Below are 26819 nucleotides of genomic sequence, written 5' to 3'. Positions count from 1 at the left end.
AAATGCTGAACAGATGCTTGAATGATAGAAAAAAAATTCAAAACCTATGGGTGGCAATTGCCAGGAAAACAGGTTTCGATTAAGTGTTTAAAATTTTCTAACAGTCAGATGTTCTTACTGCTAAAACAATAAGACAGTTTTTCCCTCAAGTTGTGAGTAGCCCATTACAGCAAGCATTTAAGCAAATGTTATGTAATCATCTGTTAAAAATGGGACTGGGTATGGTGGTATGCCTGTAATCCAGCACTTTGGGAGATCAATGCAGGAGGATCACTTGAGGCTAGGAGCTGGAGACCAGCTTGGACCACATAGTGAGACCCTATCTCTTAAAAAATAATAATAGTAATGTTATATGAAGGATTCTTAAAACATTGAATATAGAAGACTCTTCTCCTTCCACATAGACTCATTGTCATTACCCACCTATCTTAGTGTTTTTGTGTTTTTTTGAAGTTGCTTGGGTTTGCTTGAAGTGGATAAGGTCACTATATGTTCAAAAGTTGTTTCATTTAGTTTGGCAAAATGAATATATTGTCTTAGTTGTTTACTTTCTTCATATACAAAATTCTGTTGTTCTGATTGATGCATCATTTTCTCACCCCAAGCAAGGCTAATCCAGGTTTTGAGGCCTGAAGCTTATAATTTGGAGGGGCTCTCCTTAAGAAAAATAATCCAAAGTTAAGTATAAAAGTGAATGTTTATTTGATGTGAAAAAAGATCACAACAAATAAATGCCATAAACTTCACAAAATTTAGACAAATAGCTTATTGTTATTATAACTTACTGTGTTTACTATTAATTAACAGTCCAATATATTATACCTCTTTGGTACTTTTTTTCCTACCTATTGTGGCCATATATTCATTCAACTCTTCTTTAAATGACAGTTTTATATTTTCTATAGGAAGAATCTTTTCCTCTTACACAAGGCTTGACAGAGTACCAACCATGGCCCAAATTCAGCCTGCTTGTTTTTATAAATAAAGTTTTTTGTAGCACAGTCATCTCCATATTATCTGGCTGCGTTTGTGTGCAACAGTGGATGAGTTGAAAGAGATCATATGGTCCACAAAGCCTAAAGTATTAAATATCTGGCTTTTTACAGAAAAAGACCCCTGCTCTAACATATTTGCTCAAAATTTATTTCCTACTGATAGTTATGAAGCTGAAAAAAAAAAAGTTTTGAAACCAGTTACTAGTAATGTAATAGCACATCTGTAATTTCCTTCACTTTACGTAAAACGTGTTTCTTGCCTGGGGAGAACTTTATATCTCCTTTGTTTGGACCACTGCTCCTGACCCCAGAAGTGTCCATGTAGTTGGATCATAGTATGTCACACCCAGCAGGAGCTGGGCAACACTCATGCAAATCTTTGGGTTAAAGATTGAGTCTGGATGCATTATGTGGTCCAAGAGGAATGGGGCATCACTGCTAGGAGCTGGGAGATACAGAGATAGTGCATCCTTGATTTAAATACCACTTTCATCTTCAGGGATAGTTAAAGAGGATCCCCTAGGCATGGGGCTACAGTTGATGCTGGTCCTGTGTCCCAAAGGAGAGTAATCCAAGCCTTGTAAGGGACTCTACCAAGTAAAATATCCTGAAACTTAAACTTAATTAGCTTTATCGTAAGTTCACCTCTTTTCCCCAGGACAAACAACTTAATGTCTGTTTGGAGATTTTTCCTTCATAAACACCTTTTTTTCCTCATGCACCAGCAGTCCTTTACTTTCTACAACCACTAACACAACCTCTCCCTCCCTGCCGTTTTCCCTGCCCCAAAATTAAGGTAAAAAAACAAACCAAAAGGGAACGTTAGAGGAATACAACTATATTAAGGATATATCATTCTTGGAGGACCATTTAGCTGGCATAGGGCAAAAATGTGACAAATTAGGAATTGGGATGAATCACTGATTATGTAGTGTATGTTGAGTATAGAATTAGCAGCTGATTGGGAAATGCATCCAAAGCTGTATAATATGTGACCTCTGACAAATAGATTGAGCTCATCTGTAAAATGAGGGGATTAAATTATATGATTGATAAAATATATGGTGAAATGGTATTAAGTGCTATTTGGCTGTAGCGTTCAGGAACACCCACATCCCACCAGCAACTGCAGTAACTACTTTTCACCCTCTCATCCCAAACTCTTCCCACAGAAGAGTAGTAGCAAAGTTAAAAAACAAAAATCTTTCTCTCCCCCTTCCTTCCTGCCTCCCTCTGTCTCTCTCCCTCTCTCTCTTTCCCTCTTTCTCTCTCCATCCTGCAGTCGCACTCTCCCTCCCTTCCTGTATTCTTTCTCTGTTTTTTCCCCTTATTATCAGGACTTGGGACTCCACTAGTAATGCTAAACTTTGGGCCGGGCACAGTGGCTCATGCCTGTAATCCCAGCACTTTGGGAGGGTGAGGCAAGCGGATTGCCTGAGGTCAGGAGTTCAAGACCAGCCTGGCCAGCATGCTGAAACCCCATCTCTACAAAAATACAAAAATTAGCTGGACATGATGGTGGGTTCCTGTAATCCCAGCTACTTGGGCGGCTGAGGTGGGAGAATCTCTTGAACCTGGGAGGCGGAGGTTATAGTGAGCCAAGATCGTGCTATTGCACTCCTCCACCCTGGGTGACAGCGTGAGCCTCCGTTTAAAAAAAATTTAAAATTAAAATAAAAAAAAACTTAATTGGTGACCTGGGACTCCTAGGGTACCTCCTTTCCAACTTCATTCCCTGAAAATCCAGAACCAAATTTCAAGGTTTACCATAATCCAACTGAATTTGCAAGAAACAGAAGGAAAAGGAGACAGAAGAAAAGAGAGGAAAAACTCCTTTTAAGTAGATCCACTTAAGTTACAGAGTAGGGCAGAAGAGAATAAGCCACACCTATCAGCTACCCTTTAACACAGTGTCCTCACCCGTTTGCAAATATAACCCAGTCTATAATGAGATCGGCAGTCCTCTCACTTTTATCTATATATGATTATCGTTCCAGTAGTAGAAAGTTAAGGAGAATACAATAAGACTTGCCATTTTTAGTTTTAACATCTAATTTTGATTGTTTACTGGTAATGCTAGAGGTCTATGCCACATAATAATTTGCAGTTTTCTAGATGTATGAATTTGAATCATAGGCAGTATGTAAGATTGGTGTGTGGTTGTGAATGACCTAAGCCTGCTGTCTAGCACACACCTTTCCATATGGCTTTTGTATATTAAGTTATTTTTTAAATGGTTCCAAACAGGAATGTGCACTGATAATGAAGGGAGGTCTAAAACTTTTATGATTTGTAACCAAAAATTTGTCCTAACTATACTGGTAGAAATGGAATGGAGGAAGAAGTAGAGCCATTTCTTATAGGTCATATGTCTTTTAGTATATTAAAACAATCCCCTACATCTGTTATCTGTTGTTGCAAACAAACCACCTAATGACTTTGTGACTTAATAACAATATCAACATATTTCTCATTCTGTAGATTGAGTGATTGGTCTGCTGGTGACTAATGTCACCAGAATGTAGGGACTGGGCTCAGAAAGGACAGTTGAAATGAACTAGGGCCTTGCACTCCATGTGGTCTTTGATTCCAGGTTTTAGGGCAGCTCTTCCAAAAGGGCAAGGCTACAGGGTACAAGTATTCCCGCTTCTCCTTCCATTTACCAATGTCTTTTTGGTCAAAACAAGTCACATAGATAAATCCAGCATAAGTGGAAGAAGAGAATATATAAGAATTTGAATCAAGGGCCATTACAGGAATGATGTGCTACTGTACCAAATCTCCAGTCAAAGTTTCCAAACCGTATATGGCTGTTTATCTCTTTAAATCACAGAATTGAGCTGTGTTTTGTATTACTTTAACATTAAATCTGTGTCTTCATTCCATGCCCTTCTTCTCTTTCTTACTCCCTACTCCACACAGTTCACCAAACTATCCTATGGTGGGATGTTTTTTGATGAGTCTGATTAGAATGCCATTTCCTCCATACTTGCCCCCCACCAACCCTTTGTTCACTTAACTCACCCTTTTTCATTCTTAGGTAAGATACCACCTCAGGGAAGCCTTCCTACACTAGTTAGATTTTAATTTTTCTTGCATATTAATTTTTCCTAGTAGCATTTTAATAGTTACTAATGCCAGTCTTCCCATTAACTAGATGTTTTATGAGGACCCTGTCTAATTCATTTTTGTATTTGCTGTCATTTTCATTCCTGTCCTTACCCCCAGTTATCCTAGTCCTTTGAACATAGTAGGTTCTTCATAAACATTTGGTGAACAAATATGTCTGGCTTAGAAATTTTTTTGAAAAGCTGCTAAGATCTAAAAGACTCTTTGTGTTTGGTCCCTGAGATAGCAGCTCTTTTTATCTGGCTCCATTTTTCTTCACTGTTGAGATTCTGTTGGTTACTTTTTGCTTTTGTGGTTTTCCTCCTTCGTTCTTCCAGCTTTGCTTTTTTAAAAAATTATTTCTTGTGGAGTCTTTTGTCACTGCCATATTCTTTATAAATTCTGTACTGTTTTTGTTTGTTTTCTCTTTTCTTTTCTGGTTACTTCTCATTGTAGAAATTACCAGGTGATAAGATCCCTTCTCTCCAAAGTGAATTTTTATGTTTTCTTTTCCTGGATAGTTCTTACTGATACCACTCAGTTGTTGTTCCCTGCCAGATACATTGTTTTGGTTTTTTTTAAATTTATTATTTCAGTATTGGGTTTTTGAGGTGGGCATATAACAGGTGTTGCTACTTTAATTATTTAGAGCATTGCTTCGTGAGATCACTGCATAATAAACTATAAGAATTCAACCAAATTCTTTGCATTTCTTTACTTTTATACTACTTTTTATAATGTATAGATTAAAATTTTACAGTCATATCCTAGTATCCATAGGGGATTGGTTCTAGGACCACCTACGGATACCAAAGTTCACACATACTGAGGTCCTTCAGAACCCACCCATGTGAAAAGTCTGCCCTCCTGTTTTGTGTGTGTCTCATCCTGCTAATAACCATATTTTTCAATCGACATTTGGTTGTGGATGCAGAACCCTGTAATATGGAGTCCTGACTATTTAGTGAAAAAGACCTGCATGTAAGTGGACCCACACAGTTTAAACCTGTGTTGTTCAAGGGCCAGTTATATATTCAGAGTAATAATAGGTCATTTCATGTAAATATATCATCAGAACATCTAGGAATGTGTTTAAATCTTAGCTTTTATATAATGAGAAAACTTAGAATGGATTTTCCAATGTTAGTTTTCAGACATTTGAGGCCAAATACACATTAGGATACATGCGTACATATAAAAGTTGGAGTATTTGACTGCTAATCTGGGCCAACATGATCATAGAAAATGCTTTATTTTGTTAAGTCATATGACTTTCCCCCCACATTTAGTGTATTTTGAATATTTATTGAAAAAATATTTTTGGCCAGACCCAGTGGCTCACATCTGTAATCCCAACGCTTTAGGAGGCCAAGGTAGGAGGATCACTTGAGGTGAGGAGTTCGAGACTAGCCTGCACAACATAGTTAGACCGCATCTCTACAAAAAAATTAGAAAATTAGCCAGTCATGGTGGTGTGTGCTGGTAGTCCCGGCTACTCAGAAGGCTGGGTGAGGTAGGAGGATCACTTGAACCTAGGGGCTTGATGCTGTGCTGAGCAATTTCACTCACCAGTGCACTCCTGCATGGGTAACAGAGCAAGACCTTGTCTCAAAAAGAAAGAAAATATTTTTAAATATTTTCTTTAACAACATTGTATATTTATTAGATTATTAAAATAATTGTAGACAGTTATTCAGTGTTAAGTCATCTTAGTATTTGTTGTAGGCAGTTGATGGCTAAACTCAAGGATCCCTGTGACTCGTAGTATTTTCTAGTCTTTTCCTTGTCTAGCTGATTCTGTAGTCAAAGAAATACCTATTTTCCTGATCTAAAATTCTTATTCTGACCTGTTACATAATGTGGTTGTTCTGAAAATGTGAAAGGAATTTAAACAGTAGAAATGCTGAATGTTTGTGGTTTAAGTCTTACTCAGGATAGAACTTTCAAGAAAGTTGGTATACATATAGAGGGAATAGGAGGAAGTGGGAGTTTTCTTAGTTTTGGGCCATTGCAGCAGTGGCTAACATATATAGAGGTAGTAATGGCTCTGGGGAGAGGACCCCCTTCTCAGGATTGCTGTGGTTGTGAAAGAGAGCTAAGAGTCATACATTTTAATGAATCATTTGTGCTTGTTAAAGTTAGAAATAATTTCATACTTGCAGATACAGTACAAAGAGCTTCTATATATCCTTCATCCAGATTTGCCAAATGTTTATTACATTTACCATGTTTTTTTTCTATGTGTGTATACATGCATGTTATTTTTTTTCTGAATAACGTGAGAATAAGTTGCAGACATAATGCCTCTTTATAATATTTCAGGCTTACATATCCTAAAATCAGAGTCATTCTCTTATTACTGTAGTATTATTATCAAAATCAGAACATGTAGTTTTTAACAAATACTTGTTCATTTGGGGACAAAGTATAGGTGGAGTGGAAATATAAGCTTGCAGAACTAATTTAAGTGCTTATGGGAATTGCAGTCTTTTTAGTGGTTAAGAAATCAATACAGAAAATTATTCTGATTTAGAATAAGACCAGTGGAATAACAGTAACACAAGGTACACAAACAAGTACTTCAGAAATGTGCCCCCCCCCAAAAAAGTCATTTCAACCTAAGGAATCAGAGAAATACTTCAAGTAGACTGTTGCAGAGTCAACCTCAAAAGAGGTGGAAGTGCCAGGTAGAAGGACAGTGGGAGGGAATTCACTTCCTAGAATACATCCCCCGTATTCTTCCTGCCCTTGATCATCAAAGTTCTAAGAATGAATATGTTATTACAGTTATTCAGTACTGAAATATCAGGAATACACAAGAGACGGCAGGTTCTGTTTCTACCAAAGTTGATACAGTACCTTTTTTCCTTTTAATTAGCAGATTTTAACCTTAACATTATTAGGGTAATAAGAAATAGATTTTCCTTCCTAAGCACTTGTTCTTAGGTTGTTTTTCATTAATATCTTCTTAATTACAAAAGGCAAGAAGGAATGGAATTGATTCATTGTAATTACCTAAAGGAATGGAAGGAATGTCTTTAAAAACTTAATTAAGTCACTGTCAATCTAGAGTGTGGGGATTATTATTTTTATATTGTCTAGCATTAATATACTGTATTAAATGTATGCTAGTTATTCTCATATTCACTGTAATTATTCTGAATTAGAAAAGGCTTTACAAGGTACTGTGGTATGTCATTTTCAGACTGAAGGTAAGAATTAATGAAATAGACCCTTAGACTGATAATAAGAGTGTAGCAAATATTTGAAAATCCAGTTACTGAAAATTGCTTTCGAATAGTTGTGGTTTTTTTTAGTTTTAATGTTTATAATGCAATATCCTGTCTGTGAAAAATTATAGCTTTGTTAGTCTTTATTTCTTAAGCAGGTGTTTTAAGAATTAAGTTTATCTAAAAGTTTAAATGTTTTTTAGTTTGGGATTTTTTTGTTTTGTTTTGTTTTGTTCTTTAAAGTTCACATATATAGCCACATGGTGTTTTACAACATGAATATTTATAACATTATGAATATTTAGTCCTTTGGCTAGCAAGGGGATTTTCATAATGGAATTTCAGACCCTATTGAATAACTTTTTTTTTTGTTTTGTTTTTTGTTTTTTTTTTAGTGAGCTGTTACTTCTTGATTTCTGGTAAAAAGTGGGGAGATTTTTAGATCTTCATTTTGGTACATCTAATTTCCTAATTGCTTTTCTTTTTAGAAATGAATGTCTTTTGATAGTACCATACTAAAAAAGACTTTATATGAATTCTCCTTAGAACTAACAAATTTGCTTGTTTGATTTTTGAATTATTCAGCCTGGTATTTGATACCTTTAGATAGTGTATGCAAGACCCATTTTTCTGAAGTTTTCAGTGCTGGCAGCAGGATGCCTATGACGCTGTCATCCTGAGATTGTACACTTGCAAATACAAGTGTGTTTTGAGCAGGCCAAAAAATGTCCCACATTCTTCAGTCTTCTCTTTGAAACCCAGTGTCCCAGTATACACATTTTTTGTTTTTAAGTTATTGTAATTTTTAATGACTCTTGTAGAAATTTTTCTGTTCCTTTGTGTCCTGCTCAGTACTGTGTGTGAAGTTCAAGGTTGAGTTTGGTCTGTAATGTTAAAAACATAACATTGAGGGAAGGGGGGAGGGATTGCATTGGGAGTTATACCTGATGTAAATGACGAGTTGATGGGTGCTGACGAGTTGATGGGTGCAGCACACCATCATGGCACAAGTATACAAGTATACATATGTAACAAACCTGCACGTTATGCACATGTACCCTAGAACTTAAAGTATAATAATAAAAAAAAAAAACATAACATTGAACATTGTTATATGAGCAAGTCTTTATGGACTTTTGATCCTCACAGTATACTGATCTTACATTTCTGACTTTAGTATCCAGTTATAAAAGGTTTGTGCATATAATTGTTCTTTAGAATTCCTCTTACTGAAAGAGGGCGGCACCCCTCAGGCGTAGTTAAGTAAACCTTAAACAGCGTATCTCCAAATCTTAATGTAGTCTATTTTTTATTACAGAGCCCAATTCCATTGAACTAAGATACCATAATTACTTAATCAGCTCCTATTTTAGGTTATTTCAGTTCTTCCTCTTTAAAAAATATATATATTTATATGAAATACTTTATTTTTATATTTACATTAAAATGCAAAGTATATTCTAAATGATTTTCTTAATTTTTAGTTTAGAAGTGAAATTACTGGATCAGAAAACATAATTACAGCTTTCAGAGGATTTGTAAGTGCTTTATCAGTATATATATGTATCACTTTCATAGTAACTGAAGGTTGAATAGTTACATTCTAGTTATAAAATAAACTTAACTTAGGATAAAATTAGTTTATACCTTTTCATGATACAGTCTTGAGACGGAAGGTGGCAACATGGTGTACTGGAAAATCCTAATGCCCTAAAGTGTCCATTGCATGTAACCAGTTGGCTTCCCTCTTATACATCTGAAAGGGTTCTATTTAGGGACTATCCTTGGTAAAATTGAGATCTTTCAGATCTTTTTCATATCCTCAGTATAGCATTAAAACTATGTGGCCCCTTCTGCAAATCACTTAAAATCTTAAACTCACTTTAGAAAGGAGATATTATAATCTGCCTTCCAGGGTGGTAATACTGCTTTCACGTTTGACTCAGTCCTTATCTAGATAAGTGCTTAACTGCTTTATAGAAGTTAGCCGTTACTAATACTACTACTTCATTGCTTAAATGTTCACTTTATTGGGAAACTGTATAATAGGGGGGAGTAAGAATGCTAGGTTTGAAGTCGCAGATTGCCTGAATTTGGAATTTCAGCTCCGCCATTTAGCTGTGTGGTATTAGGCAAATTACCCTCTTTAGTGTCGGGTTTCTGAAGTATAAAATGAGGTTATCATAGTAATAAAAATTAAATGAGGCTGTATTTAAAAGTGATTAACACATTTTCTAACACATTTTAAGCATCAGTAAATGTTTTCAGTAATTATTGTTATGTGATTGTTATATTAGTTCTTTATTACTACATAAGAAATCACTTCAAAAACTAGTGGCTTAAAATAACAATACATGTTTATTATCTCCTTGTTTCTGTGAATCAGGAATTTAGGAGCCGCTTAGCTGGGTGGCTGCAGTCAAGCTGTCAGCAGGGGCTGTGATCATCTACATACTATTTTGAACCTAATGGTTATAAATTTTATATTTTGCAGACTATGTCTTCAGCAGTGGTGCAGTTATATGCAGCAGATCGGAACTGTATGTGGTCAAAGAAGTGCAGTGGTGTTGCTTGTCTTGTTAAGGACAATCCACAGAGATCTTATTTTTTAAGAATATTTGACATTAAGGTGAGCTTTGATTTGCTTTCACTTTAAACTAGGTGATTAGGTTTTCTTTTTTTTTTTTTTGAGACGGAGTCTTGCTTTGTCACTCAGGCTGGAGTGCAGTGGCACCATCTTGGCTCACTGCAAGCTCCGCCTCCTGGGTTCACGCCATTCTCCTGCCTCAGCCTCCGAGTAGCTGGGACTACAGGCACGCACCACCACGCCCGGCTAATTTTTTGTATGTTTAGTAGAGATGGGGTTTCACCGTGTTAACCAGGATGATCTCGATCTCCTGACCTTGTGATCCGCCCACCTCGGCCTCCCAGTGCTGGGATTACAGGCGTGAGCCACCGCGCCCAGCTAGGTTTTCTATATCAATTACAATTCAGTTTAGATTTGATTATCCTATATGTGATATTTAAATTTGTACATAAACTGATATTAGAAGCGTGAAGCTTGGTTTTTAGATATTGACATATGGAAATCATGACCAAATGGGAACATGTCTGAAGCCAGAATGTGAATAGTTTCCTATTTTATCTTTCTACTGCTACCATGCATTAAGCCTTTTTTTTTTTTTTTTAATTACGCCTATTGGTTCTTGTGCTTTCTCTACACTCTGTATTTTTTAAATGATACTCTTTTATTCTATCTTGTTCATTATAGAATAGCATACATAGTCTATTCAGGAAACAAAATAATATTTTAGCTCAGTATGTACTATTATTTAGCCCAGGTTTAAAACATTTCAATATCTGTAAAAATCTGTTTGCTACTCATTTTTCCTTATGTTGTTTCTCATGATAGAATATATTCAGATTTTCATAGCTTTATGTCCCTCACTTCCAATCATAAATCACATTGCTATAGTTTGGATACCTTTTGTTAGATATTCATTTCTTACAGTTGTCATAAAAACATCATTTTGCTAAGATGAAGTCTCCATTATTTTTTAAAAACCTTTCTGTAAGTAAGCCTCCATGGTTAATATTTATATGTGACAATAATGGAATGAGATTTTAATTACAAAAAACTAAAACTACCTCTAAACTATTGGGCACTAATATGACCTGATAGATAACAGTCAAGAGATTTTTACACCCCTGGTCTCAGCTTTATTTGTAAAATCAGATAACCATCTTGGTCTGTTTTGAAGTATTTCATTGAGTTTAAATGAGATCTTAGTTATGGTATTTGGTAAATTGGTGCATCTTTTGTTGTTGTTGTTTTGAGACAGGGTCTTGCTCTTGCTCTATCACCAGCCTGGAGTGCACAGCTTACTGCAACCTTGATCTCCTTGGCTCAAGCAGTCTTCCCACCTCGGCCTCCTGAGTAGCTGTGACTACAGGCACATGCCACCACACCTAGCTAATTTTTGTATTTTTTTGTAGAGATGGGTTCTGCTGTTTTGCCCAGGCTGGTTTCAAACTCCTGAACTGGACTCAAGTGATCCTCCTGCCTCAGGCTCCCAAAGTGCTGGGATTACATGCCTGAGCCACCAGTCCCAGGCTAAATTAGTGCTTCTTAAAGTCTGCTTCCAAGACAGCTGAGAGATATGACATGCTTCTGTCACTAGCAGTGGCTTACTAGTAGTCACTAGCAGTGGCTTACTATGGCAGTGATTCTGGAGGGTGGGGAACACATACAGAGTTTGAAAGAAACCCCCAAGTACTTTGACATATTTCTCATAACCGTTGAGAAGCACTATTTAGAAATGGCATATGCATACTACTCCACTAAGAAGAAAGGAATTCCATTGCAGTGGTTATCATGGGTGAACAGTGTATTGTACATATTTTTAAATTGTGGTCTGGGTAGAACCTTGCATTTCTGAATAGGGCAATGACTATGTTTCTCTAACCACTTATTTCCAATTGCTGAATGTTCATGATTCTTCACCTTTGGTATTAAGATTAAACATATTTTTTATACTATGACAATAGATATGGCAGTCATCATGGCACTCTAATCCATAGTTTAACCTTGATACATTTTAATTATCAGTCTCTTTCTGCATCATGATTAATACTACTTATACCAGTATGTAATTAGAAAGGTACTCTGCAAAAGTTAAGAATTTGAAGATGGTTAATGAGCAGTACAAGGAAGGTATATTTGACCCTCCCACATCTATAAAATTGAGGAAAAGAACATAAAGTATTCCTGCAGTGTTTGATAGTACATTGTCTAAATATTGGTGGTAGAACTGTGCTTTGATAATCAGTTCATGTACAAAAGTGTCCTATTCCTTCTATGTAACATTGGTGACCTAGTAATTATTCTGGTTATGTATTTGACCAAGTAACTGAATTTGGAAATGGTTGGCTAGGGAGATTATATCTTAGCTGAATTAAACTGACTTGATTATGTAGGTTTTATGAAAGACATGTTATCCAGTGTTTACAGTTTTAAGAAATTACTGATTAGATTATGTGACACTATTTATATATTATAAATATGTTGCATGTGTGCATGTAAAAGTTATTTTTAATATAAACAGTTATCTTAATATAAGTCATCTGCTTTGTTTTATTCCTAGAGATTATGTTTTGGTAGTTCTTATTTTAATTTTTGACTTTTTTCTAGGATGGGAAACTATTGTGGGAACAAGAGCTATACAATAACTTTGTATATAATAGTCCTAGAGGATATTTTCATACCTTTGCTGGAGATGTAAGTCATATTTTTCTTTATTACCATCTTTTTTCATTGCTTGCCTTTTCTAATCCAAATTATTTATAGAGCCTTATTGAAAGATCAAATTCAATTTACTGTTTTATTTTTTTGCTGAAGATGAAATAATGTCTTATCTGCTAGTAAAATTAACCTTTCATTCTTTAGAAATATACTTCTTTTGCTCATTGTTTTTATGATATAAAGCTGTTATATAAAGCATAATTCTGTTGTTTCTGCTTTGTGATGAAAATATTTCAGACTTGTCAAGTTGCTCTTAATTTTGCCAATGAAGAAGAAGCAAAAAAATTCCGAAAAGCAGTTACAGACCTGTTGGGCCGCCGACAAAGGAAATCTGGTAACCCTTTTTTTAATTACTTAAATTGGACCAGCAAACTAATGCTCATGGGACAAGTGTGGGCCACTTCCTGTTTTTGTAAATGAAAGTTTACTGAAACTTGGCTATATTCATTGGTTTACATGTTGTGTTTGGCTACTTTTTTGCCACAACACAGTTCAATAGTGATGACAGTGATTATGTGGTCCTCAAAGCCTAAACTATTACCTAAAATATTTACTATTTACAAAAAAATTTGGTGGTCATTACCTTAAAATAAATAATATTTTTCTTGAGAACTGTTTTTTTTAGATTTACTGAAGGACTCATTCCAATAACCTTTTTTGTTGATAAAATGTCATATGTATTGACTTTTAATTTTGCATTTGTGATAGCATTGTTTGTCAAGTTTTAAAAGTATTTTATACTTTGTAAACAAAGACTTTAGGTAAACTTAGAAGCAAATAAGCAGAGTTGCTAACAAGATCTAGAAACATTGCCTTGTCTCTCTATTTTGTTCCTAATACTATATACTATAAAACCCATAAGGAACCTGTTTATTGTGTAACACATATAAAACAATTACAGAACAATGCAGGATAGTATAAAGCTTTAAATTAATTGATATAGAACTATTGTTCGACAGCAGTGTACCAGGCCTTTCTCTTGTAAAGTGGAGAAGGGTGACTAGGAAAGGGGAACCTTTCCAAAATCATCTTAAGCAGATCAGTTTCAGGAGAATGAACATGTGCTTTCATCCAGTCCTGTGGTTCCAAAAACTGTATGCTGATGACTCTCAAAGTTTTGTCTTCAGTACTGACACATCTTCCCTGACCTTCAGACTCTGTCTACTCAAGTTAAGTGACACAATAGCCTTTAGTTAAGCCTTTGTTAAGTCTGCTTCAGACTTAACACGTCTGAGCAGAATATTTGATCCATGTCCTGTATTCCGAACCCTAGCCCCACTCAGACCTGTTCCTATTCTTCTACTAATCTTCCTTGTTTCAGTAAAAGGCATTTGTTCCATCTTATCCCTCAGGCTCACCATGGTCCCTCATAAATCCTATCAAAGTCCTATCAGATTGGCTCTGCCTTCAAAAACTTGTCCTGTCTGACTATTTCTTACCATTTCTGCTGCTACCATTCTAATCCAGGCCGCCATGATCTGTCAGTTGGACTGCTACACTAGCTCTCTGTCTAGTCTCCCTGCTGCTACTTAATCCTTTTTACTATCACTTTTCTATACAGTAGCCAGAGTAAACTTGTAGATTAGGTTATATCACTTTCTCTATTTAAAATTCTGTAAGAGCTTCCTATCATATACACATATAATCTATAGTCCTTAACCACAGCCTAGGGAATCCTACATGATCTAGTCCTGGTCTTTCCTTCTGACTTGTTTCCTTTCACTGTGCCTTTTGCTCACTACAGTCCAGCCTTCATGATGTTCTTTCATGTTGCACCCTCCTTGGGGCCTTTGAATATATTGTTCCCTTCCTTATTTTATTTAGATCTCTGCTTAAATGTCGGGTCTTCTGAAAAATCTTTCTTAGTCACACATACATCAATTTAGGAATAAGACAGTTTAGTGAATTAATTTTTTTATGTTGATGTTGTCTTACATATATTTAATAATATTCTTCTAATTTATTTTCTAACAGAGAAAAGACGAGATCCCCCAAATGGTAAGCTTTTTGACAATTATTAATCGTTTAAGATTTTAGATGACAGTTTAATCCTTGTGGAAACGTGTACCATACATTAGTAATATTTAGTATCTATTGCATCTTAATCCTTGTGAAAACATGTACCATACATTAATAAGTAATATTTAGTATCTGTGATCAAATTATACAGTTTATTGTGTTCTTTTTAATTAATGACTGACAGATGAGACTTAGGAAACAATATTCTTCGATATTTTTCTGACATGAAGAAAGAATACATAGGGTGAAGATCACTAATACTTATATCTTAATTCTGGATTCACAGTTGACTGAGTATACAATCTAGCCTTAACATTTTTCCTAGAGGCAGTAAATTTTGTCTAGCATATTTGTTAATTTCCTACTTTAAGATTTATCTTTCATTCTTATTTCAAAGTATTATTTAACACTGGTTATGTGTTACATGAAGCCCCTTTCAGAATGAACACCTACTGTTATAGTGTATTTAGAACTAATTTAGCTGCATATAATGCTCTTTAATTTGATAATGACAACTTGAAGTATTATGAATTCATTTTTTTAAAAATATTGAATACCAGAGAGTAAAAGCAGTAAAAGATAAAGTCCAGGAGTAGAAATTCTTACCCTAGACTTCATAAAGTCCCTGAAATTATGTGCTAAATATGTTCTTTTCTCTGGAGAGAGAGGATCCATGGCTTTCATCTGTTTAAATGAGGTCCCTGACTCTGTGAAGGTAAAGAACCATTCTCCAGGACCCTTTATTATGATAGAGAAAATGGCTGCTGCTTTTTAAAATCACATCTCAAATCCTTTTATCAGAACCTAGAATGATTATTCAAGGAAAACTTACATAATACAAAGTTCTTAATATCTAACAGCTATTGGTGATTGTTGGGGTTTGTTTCTTTTAAACAGGTATGTTGCTTTTTGATTTTGTCCTTACATTTTTTTTCCTGATACAGAAACATGAACCAAATTTTGCTGTATTAAATTCTGGGTTATTTACCTTATTAATTTTTTAAATGCCTGACTGCCTTCAGTAGTGCTTAACAGGTAACAAATATTGTATAGTTTTGCTTTCTCTTTTGAATAGAAACATTAATACTTTTTAGGGCTGTTACAGGGATTGAAGTAATCAAAGCTTAGCGTAGTGCTTAATAAATACTAGTTATTCTGATGAAGATGATGACAACTATAATAATAGCAACTAGTATTTAATGATCTTTTACTATCTGCCAGGCACTGTTCAGCAACCTTCTGAAGTAGCTCCTGTTATCTCTTTTATAGATAAGGAAACTGAGGCACAGATAGGTAACAAGATCTCATAACTAGTAAGTAGTGAAGCAAGATTCAGCATCAGATGATTTGACTCTAGAGCCTGGCCCCTTAACCACTATGTTATGTCCAAATGATTTTGAAGGCAAAACTGAGACACAGGGTAAATATCATGTCTCAGAATATATAAGCTAGTACTTGTCAGAGGCAAAAGAAACAGAAGCAGCTGAGTTACAGGTTGCTCATCTGTGAACTTTCAATGTAGTATTGGAAATTTTCCTTGATATAAGTCTAGTATTTCAACCTTTCTGAATTTGTTACATTATTTTGAGTTTGGAGAGTATATACAGTACTGAGTACCAATGGAGAAGACTTTCTAGTGGTGCCATGGAAACACTTTAGGGGAAAGTAACCCCAGATTTTAAAGTGTAGATGCTGTAGAAACAATATAATTAAAGTTGTAAATACATGTATACATGTTGGATCAATTCCAGGATCCCCCCCATGGACAGGAAACTTCATTGATACTCAAGTCTGTGATACAAAATGACATAGTATTTGCATATAACCACAGATTCTCCTATATGCTTTAAATCCTCCTTAGAGTACTCATAATACCTAATACAGTGTAAATGCTAGGTACATTTGATCTTAGCCAAAAGGCTGAGAAGCAGTGCTGGGTAAATAGTTGTTATACTGTATTGTCTAGGAAATAATAGCAAGAATAGTCTGTACATGCTTGGAACAGATGGACCCATCCATTTTTATTTTTAATCCACAGTTGGTCGAATCCATGGATGTGGAATGCATGGACATGGAACTGTGAATATGGAGGGATGAACATTTATAAAATGAATTTCTGAAGAGGCACCTAGTTTCCATGAATAGATAGAATTTGAAAATTCTTTATGTAACAGTGGTGTTTCATAATTTTATTATCCCTACTAAGAGACCCACTTAGAATTAAATGTAGTTTCTTTCTCTGAGTTGGCTGTTGGTTTTAAATCTTTAGTTTTAATCACTTGGCTCAGTGGTTTCAGACTTCTTTTATCAAATAAGTGGAGGGTTTTTTTTTTAATAGTGTTGTTAAAGGGCAAAATTATACAGCATGTATTGCCCATACTTGTATACTTATAAAATATACATATAATATGGAATTAATATATTAATATACAATAAAAAATGAAATAAATAATTACCAATACAAGTTGTAATATTTTAAAACTGCTTTGCATTCAACTACCTTGCTTTCACCTCTAAGTGGAGACCACTGTTTGGGAGGCAGCATTATTACTTTACTGTATTTGGTGCACCACTACTAGGTGGCAGTGGGCCCCTGTACCATGTCCTCCAGTAGCCATGCAGGTACTTTGTCTCAGATCCTTACTTAGATTAGATTATCAGTTTACCACACCTTTTCAAATTTTAATTATTAAAAAGATACTTTCTGTGGAATTTACATACATTCCTAAAATGCAATTCAGTATCTTCCTCACTCCTAATTTCTTTATTGGTCAATTTCACATTTTAGCATATATGCTTTCCAATGATTTGTTCCCAGCTTCGTGACTGCTTGACATCAGAGGCCTCTAGGCCACCTGTTTTTCGACTGTTTTATACCTTGATGAGGCTTCTTTGTTTTTTATGTAATTAATGGGAAACTTGAGTTCTTTTAGATTTAAAATTAGACATGTCTGTTCACAAGAACATTTAAAAACATTTTCCTGCAACAGTTGTCCTTAATCAGGAGATAATTTGTCATTTGTTTTCTGAAAAAAGAAGGAAAACAGCCCCCCTTCATTATATGTTTACATAGTAGTTCTTAGGATGAGTGTAATTTCATAAATGGAATAAACTTTACTAGAAATGACTTGAGTACATATTTCTGTTACTAAATCTTTCATATACTTTACATTATTTTAAAAATGACTCTATACCTTAAACAGGTATTCACTTTTTTTAGTGTGTCACTTGAAACAGGTATTTAATTTGGCTTTAGAATACCATTTTAAACTTATTTCCTGACATCTTCAAACCCTAAAGTAAATAACCATTGTCAACAGAAGTAACCAAGTACTTAACCTCTTGAATGTGTAGAATTCCATTTTTTTCTAAATTCTGCAAGTTGTTAGTACATATTTATTGAATAATGAATTGTTGGACTATAGACCAAGAAAACTGATAAATTGGTAAACAAAGAATGTATTATGGCATTTGTAAAATTAGCAGTGTCATCCACCTTGTGGTTCGACTTTTGTGTAAGAAGTAGAATAGTTGGCCAGGCACGATGGCTCACACATGTAATCCCAACACTTGGGGAGGCCGAGGCAGGTGGATCACAAGGTCAGGAGATCAAGACCATCCTAGCTAATACGATGAAACCCCATCTCTACTAAAAATACAAAACATTAGCCAGGCTTGGTGGCATGTACCTGTAGTCCCAGCTATCCGGGAGGCTGAGGCAAGAGAATCGCTTGAACCCAGGAGGTGGAGGTTGCAGTGAGCCAAGATGGCGCCATTGCACTCCAGCCTGGGCGAGAGAGCAAGACTCCATCTCAAAAATAAAAGAGGTAAAATAGTTAATTGGAAGGGTAGTGGACTAGGAACCAAGATACCAGAGTACATGTTTGCTTCTGTCACTAATCGTGTGACTTTATAAAGATCCCCTGACTCTTACTGTCCTTCATTTTCATTAATAAAATGAAAGGTGATTTTGAAAAGAAACTCTTAATTTCCCATCTAATACTAATTTTCTATATATCTCTATTGTATGGATTTTTCTTTATAGGCTTACTTAAAATAATGTTTTAACTACTACTAATGAAATTCATTTATAGTGACTTAAAGAGATAATGTTGATGCATAATAATATATCCATACCTGATTTTTGGGTAGAGGAAGAGGGAAAACACACAGTCTGATTACGGTATGAGTTAAACATTGTTACTCGTTTCACATATCACTTATATTTTGTTCCTATCTTCATTCTTAAATCTTCTTCAGAGACAACTGAATTACTTTCTCTAGTGAGTTATAAATCAAGCTTATAAGAAACTGATTTTCCAAAAATGTAGTAGCTTGGATAATTTAAATCATTAAACTTAACTTTATCCAACTCTGTTTCCATTGCTGATCATCTATAGTATAATAGATGGCTTTTACATAAGCTAAAGTGGCAGAAAATATTTTTGTTGTTTTCTGTTTTTATATTTTACTGGTGAGTCTGATTGTAGTTGCTGTTTGACTATTTAGTTCAGGAAAAGTCATATGAATAAAGAGAGTGCCTAAATCTTTTTTTTTTTTTTTTTTTTTTTTCTTTTTTGAGACAGAGTCTTGCTCTGTCACCCAGGCTGGAGTCAGTGGCGCAATCTCAGCCTCCCAGGTTCAAGTGATTCTCCTGCCTCAGCCTCCTGAATAGATGGGATTATAGGCGCGTACCATCACGCCCAGCTAATTTTTGTATTTTATTAGAGATGGGGTTTCACCATATTGGCCAAGCTGGTCTCGAACTCCTGACCTCGTGATCAGCCTGCCTTGGCCTCCCAAAGTGCTCATTACAGGCGTGAGCCACTGTGCCTGGCCAGGGAGTACCTAATTCTGATACTCCTAATTTTGTCTTAATTCTTAAATTGTATTAAGATATAAAGATAAGAAGCTAAAAGTAATTTGTAGCATCCTTATTGTGGATGGTGTTGCTGATACTGGCTGGTAAAGATAAGCGAGAGGGCAGAAAGGGAAGAATGAGAAGTGAAAGCAGACCACCAGGTAAGTCTGTGAAGGTCTGAGTGTAACCCCAATTCAACCCTCTAGCCCCCACATTCTGGGTATTCTCAGTAAGTCCTTATTTTGTACAACTATGTAAATGCCAAAATCTGATACCTGAACAAATTTAAAAATTCATATCCTATATTCCTAATAAGCCTTTCAGGTCATTCTGTACTGCTTAACTCACCTTTACTTACTGATCTAGTTATTTTTCAGATTATTCCTGGGCACTGAAAAAGCTTTTAATGGTTTTATGCATATTATTCACTAGCTCTCATTTTTTCCAAAAATTATTTCTTATCAATATCAGCAACTTCCTATGGAATTTTTGAATGAAATTGTAACTAAAACTTTAAGATTATTAACATACTATATATAAATAGGATTTGAATATTAAGGGAAAAGAGTTGAATTGTTGTGATATTAAAAATATACCTTTCTAGACTATTTACTTTTTTGATAAGGTGACATGGCTTTCATAAATTTGTTTTAGCTTTGTTTTATCTAGTAGAGTTGGGAGAAAATAGGGTATGTACAATTTACCTGTGTAAATAAACTTTTTTTTTTTTTTCCCAGATAATTTTAGTAAGTAGGATACATTGGTGGTTTGGGGCATAATTAAGGAATTACAGTCAAATTGGATTTTAAGAATCACCTAATATACATTATCCTTGAGATTTCTATTTGCCATTTATTGATTATGTTGGGGATCCTCAAGACTATCCTCAGAGGTGGCGATTCACCAGAAGGATTTACAGGACTCAATATATAAATGTACTCATGGCAAACATTTATTACAGTGAAAACACATATAAAACAAAATCCGCAAAGGAAAAGATACGTGGGATGAAGTTCATAAAAAAAACCACACACAAGTTTCCAAGAGTTCTCCCAGTGGAGTCACAAAGGTTGCACCTAATTCCTCCAATAATTAATTGTGACAACATGTGAAATGTTGTCTAAAGGAAAAGCTTGAGACTTGGTGCTCAGGGTTTTTGTTGGGGGCTGGTTACATAGTTCTCCCCTGCCTTGCACTTACCAAGATTCCAGACTCCCAGAAGGAAAGTAGATGTTCAACATAAACTGCAATGTTAGCACAAACAATTTAGACACAAAAAGCCCACCTTATCAGGGAATAGTGGAAACCCTCTTGAAATCCAACTTCCCAAATGGTCAACTGAGGGCCAACCTTGCAAGTGGTCCTTTCTAAGAAGAGCAGTCTCAAGTGTGCTGTGTTAAATTATTTTCTACACAACGATGATAGTATTTCGTATGTTTTGGAAGTGGTCGTTAATGTAGTCACCTCAGAGAAACTTGGCCTCATAGGAGGATTTGTCAGAGAAACATATAAAAATAGGATCTCTAAGGAACATGCGTTGCTCTGTAGTTGAATTTTTAAGAAATTTTTCAGTTGAATGCTTCACATTCAAACTTTCATACTTTTAAGATCAAGAATTTTATTTTGAATTGTAAGACAAGTTTTGTGCTACATTTAATACCACTTCTGAAGATACTATTAATAATATGGAAAGATGCCTTTGATATTTTTACTGTTGATTCTTGCACAAGATGAGTGCTTTAAGAATTTTTGCATTTTAAGTTTTTGAATTCTATACTTCTGATAGTGAAGGTGTATGCGTACTGGTGGGGAAAAGATCATTTGACTTAAGTATGCCAGTTTTGGAAAAAATGGTAGTTATAATTTTAAGTATCCTTTTTCCTCTTGACTAACAGAGTTGAAACAAAGAGTTAAGCCTATATTTCTTTGTTAAATTTAAAACAAAATAGACACTTACTTTACTTTCTTTATCGTTGTTACAAGATACGTTTCACTTTACCATTGAGCAATGTGTTGGGTATGAGGCTATCATAATCAAAATTTAAGAGATTAGACTAATTATATTTAAATTCTAGCTGGAAGTTCATATTCTTTATGAAATTTAATGGTATAAAAATGTAAGTTTGCTTTGAAATAGTGCATCTACACTAATTTCTTTAAGAACTTACAGATTTTAGAAATTTAGGCAGCACTTTATGGAAAAATATAGAAGTTTAAAATATAATTTATAATGAAGTAATCCTATTTCAGAAAAAAAAATTAAATTGTAAATTATGATTTTATATCATTGTTATCTTAAATTATATCCTTTCTACATAATTTGGTTTTATTTGCAGGTCCTAATCTACCCATGGCTACAGTCGACATAAAAAATCCAGAAATCACAACAAATAGATTTTATGGTCCACAAGTCAACAACATCTCCCATACCAAAGAAAAGAAAAAAGGAAAAGCTAAAAAGAAGAGATTAACCAAGGCAGATATAGGAACACCAAGCAATTTCCAGTAAGACAGTTCTTTTGTTGTTTTTATCTTCACTTTTGATTTATTCATTGCTGTTCTTGATTTTTAACTTGTTAGAAAATTTTCTTTTCTTTTCGGGAGGGTGTGTACATTCATCACTTGGATACTGTTTTAACTATGCACTTTATTGGAGTTTTTTTTTTTTTCTTTTTTTTTAAGGCAGCTGCTCAATAGATGTTCTTGGAATCTTACAGTTTATTTACTTTTTCAACCATGAGAAAAGAAAAATAAGATAAAGTTGCTTCTTCAACTAATTATTGAACATAAAAACGATTTCTCACTTTGCTCTAAAAATAGCATTTAGGAATTGTGTATGGATACTGCCTAGGGCCAGTAAAAACATTTGGTATTTATATAACATATTTCAAACATTTTCATATGCATTATTTTATTAGCTCATTATGAAACCCCTATTCGGTCATATATATAATGCTTGGACTCTTACGCTAATTTGACAGTTAAGTAAATAGATGCTGAGAGAGATTGTACAAAAATTTTAAGTTTCAGTTAGTAGCAGAGTCAGGGCTAGAATCCTGTTCTTCTGACTCTTTGTACGTAGTTTTTATCATAATATGGTTATGTCTGTGAGAACTATTAGTTCAGGCCAAAAATTCAAAGCCAAATGTTGATTGGATTTCATATATATTGTGTTTATAATGCCCTTTATGCATTTTGTTTTTTCTGGTTTTTTTTCTATTTTCTACTTTAGGCACATTGGACATGTTGGTTGGGATCCAAATACAGGCTTTGATGTAAGTATGTTTTCAAATCATGTACATTATAACTCTGTGGAAATGTATTGGCCTATTTTAGATTTTTTTAAATTCATTTTTGTGCTGTCTAGTATCTGTTTGAGTGTGCTTGTGTTTTATGTACGTATGCGACTAAGGTTTAACACCATATTATTGTTCCGTCATTCATGACTAAGTTGCTAAAGACTTAGACCAAGGTTTGTGTACCTTGGCTTTATACGCTGTATAAATAAAATCCTTGTGCTTTGAAAGCCAAGAGAAGAAAATCATTTCTGCCAAGTGATAATTTCAGGGGAATGTATACCAAATTACTAAAAAGTAGTATCTGAATATTCAGTTGTTGAATTCTGTAGATCTTTTCATTCTCCTGTTCTTTTTGGCAGTTTTGCCATTGTTTTGTAGCCCTGTGAAATTGCTGGCAAAAATTAATCAGCGTTTGGATACGTTATTTTAAAGAGGTATTATTTATGATTGGAGTAAAGAATCTTTTTGGTTATTTTTGTCATAACTACAATGTTAACTCTACAAACATACTGAGCACCTCTTTGTGCTGGGCATTATGCTTGGGATTACAGGAAGATCCTTGCTCTCAGATTTTCAAATTAATTTACTTTTTTTGTGTGTGTATTCCTGGTTTTACATACATACTTAGGACAAGGTAGATCACATGAGCATTGGAGATGTCTGAATCATGAATAGGCTAATAGGAATCTAGATAAGATGCCCTCTTTTTGAAGGCAGGGAACAATAAAGAAGAAGAAGAAAATAAGAAATCTATCTGTTCAGTTTTTTTTAAGTAAAATCGTTTAGTTAGCATGTAAGTAATATAAGCATGTTAAAAGTTTAAAAAGGCAAAATAATTTCAGAAGGACACAGATGACCCTTAAAATTAATGGTTTTTTTTAATTGGGATATATTTTTATAGTTAGCAGTTACTTTGTTTTGTAGCTGAATAATTTGGATCCAGAATTGAAGAATCTTTTTGATATGTGTGGAATCTCAGAGGCACAGCTTAAAGACAGAGAAACATCAAAAGTTATATATGACTTTATTGAAAAAACAGGAGGTGTTGAAGCTGTTAAAAATGAACTGCGAAGGCAAGGTAACTTTTATCTCTATTCAGCATTCTGTTTTGTTTTAATCTTTTGAGGTCAGTTTCATGGAAAACAGGTACATTCATACATGTGAACTCTTCCTTGAGTAGAGTGTTGAAGTTTCTGGACAACAAATGTGGCCCATCATACTACGTCTTAACATTGTTTTATTATAACTAAAAACTTTACAAGATTTTGTTTATTAAGTCTTTATTCATAAAAATCCATACAAAATCTTCCAGCTATTCTATTTTAAAGTAAAAACTTATAGTTGCCTAAATGTTTTACTTAAGGAGTCCTATAAACCGCCAGATTTTATTGTAATTCAGAAGTAGTAATTTAAATATAATCACTTTCTAATTAATAATATATTTTCAGAATATAAATAATGTAAACTTTCTATTAATTTTGAAATACAAATCCTTTTTCTTGGATAAAGTATAAAATTTTCTTTTGTAACTGAGAGCACAATTTATAACCTTTTAAGATTTGATATTTCTTTTAAAGGACTTTGTATTTTAGTTTTGTCTTAATAATTAGCACAGTAAAATGCAGATAAAATACTCTAAATTTTCCAGTGTAACAGTCATCTCTTTGCTACCTTGTTCATTTAGGACTGCTTTCTTTTCTTCTTCCTAGCTTTTGCATACTCATAATAGTGTAGTCAAGCAAAAGCTCCAGTTAAAACATTCTTCTGAAGAACTTAACAGTCATTTTAGATTAGGCATTCGGTTTACTTGTGCCTTTTTCACTGCCAGTGTTCATTTCAACTTTGATTGATTGATTGATTGATTGATTCATATAGTTCATAAACATTATGCCAGTACTGGTCTCAATATATTTAGATGTAAAGGATTCTCATGCCTCAGCCACCCAAGTAGCTGGGATTACAGGCATGCACCACTACACCCTGCTAATGTTTATAGTTTTAATAGAAACGGGGTTTTTCCATGTCAGCCAGGTTGGTCTAAAACTCTTGGCCTCAGGTGATCCTCCCGCTTTGCTCTCCCAAAGTGCTAGGATTACAGGCATGAGCCACCATGCTCAGCCATGTTATATCTTACATTTTTACTGATGTAGAATAAGAATGCTAATATCCTGACTGCTAGAATAATAGTAATTTTTGTTAATAACTTCAATTTTGCAGTATATAGAAATTCTCAGTTAATTTGTTAATAACCCGTTAGTTTATGTCTCTGAAATAAGTAATTGAGCATTTCAGCGAAGCAGCCAGCCTCCCATAATGCCATTACTAGAATTGTAGACTATTTTTAGAGATACAGACATTATACTATGAAAGTACAAATGTAAATTAGATGACAAAGGCTTACATTTTGAAAGGAAAGCGTTATATTTGGGCTTTAGCACAGATTAATGTGAATGAATTCTGTTAAGTTATACTGCGCTATAATTCTGAATGTGAATTGATTTTATTTAAAAAAAATAAGTGTACTTGATTCTTTTTTAAAGAAGGAAGGTATTTATTTGTATTAAAATGTAAAATAATGCTAAGTAACAAAATGTTTAATTTCATTGGTATATTTTGTTATTATTTTGTAAAGTAGAAATTTATTCCCCTTACTTTTGGAACTGTACTAATTCCTAAAAAGTGAACTATTCTGTTTTAGCTCATATTTTTTTAAGAACCAATAAGAAAATGATCTTTAGGCTGACAATTCTCAAAAAAATTTGTGAGATATCATCTGTGCTCAGGTATCTTTGTAAAATAAAATGCAAAGATGAGGCCCTTTTTTGATATTTGATTTTTATACATGTTAAAATGAATTACTTTTCAATATGATCTTTATGAGAAGAAAAAAGCTTGCCTTCTGTTTTTCTGTTTGCATTTCAGCACCACCACCTCCACCACCATCAAGGGGAGGGCCACCTCCTCCTCCTCCCCCTCCACACAACTCAGGTCCTCCTCCTCCTCCTGCCAGGGGAAGAGGCGCTCCTCCCCCACCACCTTCAAGAGCTCCCACAGCTGCACCTCCACCACCGCCTCCTTCCAGGCCAAGTGTAGCAGTCCCTCCACCACCGCCAAATAGGATGTACCCTCCTCCACCTCCAGCCCTTCCCTCCTCAGCACCTTCAGGGCCTCCACCGCCACCTCCATCTGTGTTGGGGGTAGGGCCAGTGGCACCACCCCCACCGCCTCCACCTCCGCCTCCACCTGGGCCACCGCCCCCCACTGGCCTGCCTTCTGACGGGGACCATCAGGTTCCAACTACTGCAGGAAACAAAGCAGCTCTTTTAGATCAAATTAGAGAGGGTGCTCAGCTAAAAAAAGTGGAGCAGAACAGTCGGCCAATGTCCTGCTCTGGACGAGATGCACTGTTAGACCAGATACGACAGGGTATCCAACTAAAGTCTGTAAGTAAGCTTTTTTTTTCGTTTTAGATCCTCTATCATGATGAAATTTTAAAGTAATTTATTGAAAGACATTTTTGAAAAGTGTATTCGTTCTTTTTTTTCTCTTGCTAATTCATTCTTAACCCTATAAATTTAAAAATACTTTTACATGCAATGACCTGCACAAGTTTTAATTCAGCTTTGATACATCACTATAGCCATGTAACCCATATCTCTATATGCAATTGTAGGGCATTTCTGTCACCCCGGAAGGTTTTGCATACCTCTTCCCAGTTAATTTTTCCATAAACAATCACTGATCTAATCACTGTAGATTAGTTTTACCTGTTCTAGAACTTCATATGAATGGAATTTTACAGTATGTTTGCAATTCCTTATTCTAGACTTTACTTTCAAATAAAAGACACTTTAAAGAAAAATCCTTATTAAGCTATGAGAATTAAAAATAGCCCTACTTGAAACCAATTTCCTTAGGAAATCTAAACCAGTAGCTTTATGAAAATTAAATCATGTTCCAGAGTTTTCATGTTCTAAAATTTAGATTAGTAGAGAATCAGACTCA

At 34.7% G+C, this 26819-nt stretch overlaps 1 protein-coding gene across 1 annotated transcript in view; it reads left to right on the top strand.

The window, feature by feature from the left end:
- The window catches only part of WASL (WASP like actin nucleation promoting factor), a 66502-nt gene that overhangs the window by 29948 nt on the left and 9735 nt on the right, over window positions 1-26819 (top strand). Inside the window, exons 2-9 of the mRNA XM_007982787.3 lie at window positions 9828-9962; window positions 12525-12611; window positions 12873-12969; window positions 14610-14633; window positions 21852-22020; window positions 22748-22790; window positions 23739-23892; window positions 25737-26257. Coding sequence (XP_007980978.3) covers window positions 9828-9962; window positions 12525-12611; window positions 12873-12969; window positions 14610-14633; window positions 21852-22020; window positions 22748-22790; window positions 23739-23892; window positions 25737-26257 — 1230 coding nt within the window. The remainder of the gene's footprint in view (window positions 1-9827; window positions 9963-12524; window positions 12612-12872; window positions 12970-14609; window positions 14634-21851; window positions 22021-22747; window positions 22791-23738; window positions 23893-25736; window positions 26258-26819) is intronic.

Source organism: Chlorocebus sabaeus, chromosome 21, assembly GCF_047675955.1.
Source record: "Chlorocebus sabaeus isolate Y175 chromosome 21, mChlSab1.0.hap1, whole genome shotgun sequence".
Classification (NCBI taxonomy): domain Eukaryota; kingdom Metazoa; phylum Chordata; class Mammalia; order Primates; family Cercopithecidae; genus Chlorocebus; species Chlorocebus sabaeus.
Note: the sequence above shows the minus strand (reverse complement) of the source record. Positions and strands in the feature narration are given on the sequence as shown.